The following is a 3216-nucleotide window of genomic DNA, read 5'->3' as shown; positions in this document are numbered from 1 at the left end:
TAGACAAGGGAATCTTCTAAAGAAAATTAAATCCTGTACCAAAATTCAAAAGTACTGGAATAAATCTTTAACAGACTTGCTGACTTCTGTTTTTCCTGAACACTGAACCTGAAGGTTTTGCAAAGTAAATACAAGCTAACAGCAAAAATAAGGAATCACAAATATTTGTTCTCCTCAACCTTTGCTATCACCATAGAACAGGTTAATGTTTACCAGATTCACCTCATTGCACAGCAGTATAAATGACCTGCAACCAGACATTTCATTCTGCACATCTGCGGCTCAGTTTCTACATGTAAGTACTGTGTTTTGTACATTATTTTGCTAGCAAATAGGGATAAACTGCAGCTTGTATTTTAGCTACTGCTGTAAAAACATAAGAATATGAATAAGAGATAAGATTGTTGTACCTATGAAAACTGATCTAATACATAAATCAGATATTTTCGCTTCAGACTGTTTGGGAATTCTGATCCTCGGTGCATTTGCTTTCATCTACTCTTAGTGGTTGCTATATAGCTAGCTAGATAAACAGATGCAAACATATACACTAATAGACAAACGTACATAAACATACCTATATTAATACGTGTGTGTGTGTGTGTATATATATATATATATATATATATATATATATATATATATATATATACAGAGAGAGAGAGAGAGACATGAATGATGCATGAACTGTTGTTGCAGAAATAATGCAGAAATGAATGTTAACAAAAACAGACAGTAAACATGTTCTACTAGATCCAGTATAAAATGTGAAAAACAGCTAGGCATCAAAAAACTGTACACATTAAAAAAATGTTGATTTTTTTGAGTAAAGACCAGTAAAACAGCTCAACATGTACTGATTTACCTTGAAAACCAAAATAACCTAAAATGTAATAATGTCAACTCAGTAACAAAGAATGTTCTGCTGGGGTTCTTGTATTTATTTGTCAGCCAGATTACTGGGCTGATTACCAGTAGAAATTATATATTTGTCCAGCAGAGGCTTTAAAAATTTATTACGCAAACAAGCACATGCATGCACTTTCAGAAGTACCCATCACCAAAAAGTACTGTCCCTTACAAAATATAAGTCAAGGGAACATCAGAGTCATTGGCCAGTACTCAGTATTCAAATATAGTTAAGCAATAACTAAAGGGTAAGAATTTCTTATAGTGAGACTACATGAGACTTCTTCAGGTTAAAAAAGAAGATAGAGATAGATGAAGTTTTCATTTTTTGCTGATTTGAAAGCTAGGTGTCTAGTAAAGGCATGCAGTATGCACAAAGCAGCCTACTGTATGACTAAGTAACTGAGTATGTAGTGAGGGTGGGGAAGAGAGAGAGAGTTAAGTCAATAATTCTGTATGATGAGACAATATTTAGCAACTGTGAGCTGTAGATGGGACGGTATCTGGTAGTGCTGGTAAAGCATGACTTAATGCTGCAAAAATGAACAGACGTTCACTTTGAGATTACTGAAAAGCATTATAGAGGAGAGGGAATTAATGTAAATGAAGTGGAAGGCAAAATAAAAAAATAAAAAAAATAAAAAAACCACAGACAGCAGTAAGAACAACACAGTGTCTGAAGTGGTTTCTGCCTTATAGCTCCAAGGTTCATTCCTGATCTCTGGTCATGGTCTTTGAGTAATCTACATTTTTCTTTGACTATGTGCTTTTGATCTGTCTGTTCCTGCTTCCTTCTTCTCTCTAAAACTTGCTTGATGATTAGTTAATCCATATTGCTCATAAATATTGTTTCTTGCTGTCTGGGTTATGGTTAAAAGGGGTCAGGGACAGGCCACTTCACTTAGCAAATGTATAAATACAAAAAAATAAGAAGAAAGAATTCACAGCTTGCCATAGTAGATGATTTTTGTGCAAATGTCACAGATATGTGGCAAAGACAGTCAAACATATATACTTGTCTGGCTCCGTAAGCACTGCTTTTGTTTTCTGCTTTCTGTATTATATGTCACATTGCATTTGTAGTTTTACCACAAAGTTGCAGTACTTCTTTAAAATATACATAATAGTTCCTGTGAGAAAATATGTTTTGGATCTAATACATTTGTCTTTATTTCAGTAGTCCTTTCCCATCTGTATTTTAGCTCACCTCCATCCACATATTGCGTTTCAGGTCATGGCTCTGTATTGGGACATTTTACAAGAGGTACTACAACCAGTCCAACTAAACTGCATGTGTTATAAGTATTAAGCACTGTGAACACCATGGAAGTCTAGATTTGCCTGTCCCATCACACCGCTACATCTAGACTGATTTATGATGAAATATGAGTTCTTGGACAGTCTCCAACAAAAGATAAAAAGCCTTTGATAAACTTAAAATATATTGAAACTGCAAAATAGCTATCAAGTAGTTTAAATGTATAATATTCTACAGTAAGCATTTTTTGCAGGTGGAAAATACACTGCTTCAATTTCCCACTCCCCCCCAAATTACCCAATCAAATATAAAAGTTGATGCTAGCAAACAACAGATAAGTGGAACCATTTGAGTTTTGGCATAACTTGAGGATTTTTTCTTTTTTACACTGTATAATATATATTCAAATGGATTTTTTTACATTTTGAAATAGCATTTTGAGGACACAGTACTCAAAACTGTCCAATATAAGCATTTGTATTTCATTTAAATAATTATCTTAAAATAATAGTATGGTATGGGATGTTGAATATTCTGAAAGCACAGTCTGATTCCTCATCTTTTTGAAGCACTCCTCCCACCACCCTTCTGCTCCATTACATATTATTTATTCACTTCTATTTGCTGTCCAGGTAAGTACCTTTTAGATATCTCCAGTGATTCTTAAGGCAGCATCAAGGACATACCTTCATGGTTCTTGAATTTATGCTTATGGTCTAGCTAAAGCCCTTCCCTGTAAAGCATATACTGTCTTTTACCCTTTGTTTTGAATTATATGCTTTTACTATATAGAGAGAAAGGCCTTTTTGAAAACCTATTCTTACAGACTTACTACATTATCATTATATGCAAAAGGAATTGGTGAACATTTGAATTTTATCTTTCCAATGATCTGTTGTGTAACAGGACCAGATGGGCTACCTACCAGAATCCTCAGGAATCTTGTCAGTCTGATGACAGATTCAGACAGTGATATTCAACAGATCAGTGGTCAATGCAGAAGTACCTCAAAATGGCAGACAATTTAATAAGAGATGTAGTCAAAAATC

The 3216-nt window shown here is 34.2% G+C and overlaps 1 protein-coding gene across 1 annotated transcript in view; it reads left to right on the top strand.

The window, feature by feature from the left end:
* The first annotated feature begins 227 nt into the window (after window positions 1-227).
* Window positions 228-3216, top strand: part of LOC122804624 (alpha-1-antitrypsin homolog) — a 150599-nt gene continuing 147610 nt past the window's right edge. The window contains exon 1 of the mRNA XM_044074594.1: window positions 228-295. Within this exon, the coding sequence (XP_043930529.1) occupies window positions 243-295 (53 nt within the window). The 5' untranslated portion in view covers window positions 228-242. The remainder of the gene's footprint in view (window positions 296-3216) is intronic.

This window comes from Protopterus annectens, chromosome 6.part0 (assembly GCF_019279795.1).
Source record: "Protopterus annectens isolate FY-2018-M chromosome 6.part0, PAN1.0, whole genome shotgun sequence".
Classification (NCBI taxonomy): domain Eukaryota; kingdom Metazoa; phylum Chordata; order Ceratodontiformes; family Protopteridae; genus Protopterus; species Protopterus annectens.
Note: the sequence above shows the minus strand (reverse complement) of the source record. Positions and strands in the feature narration are given on the sequence as shown.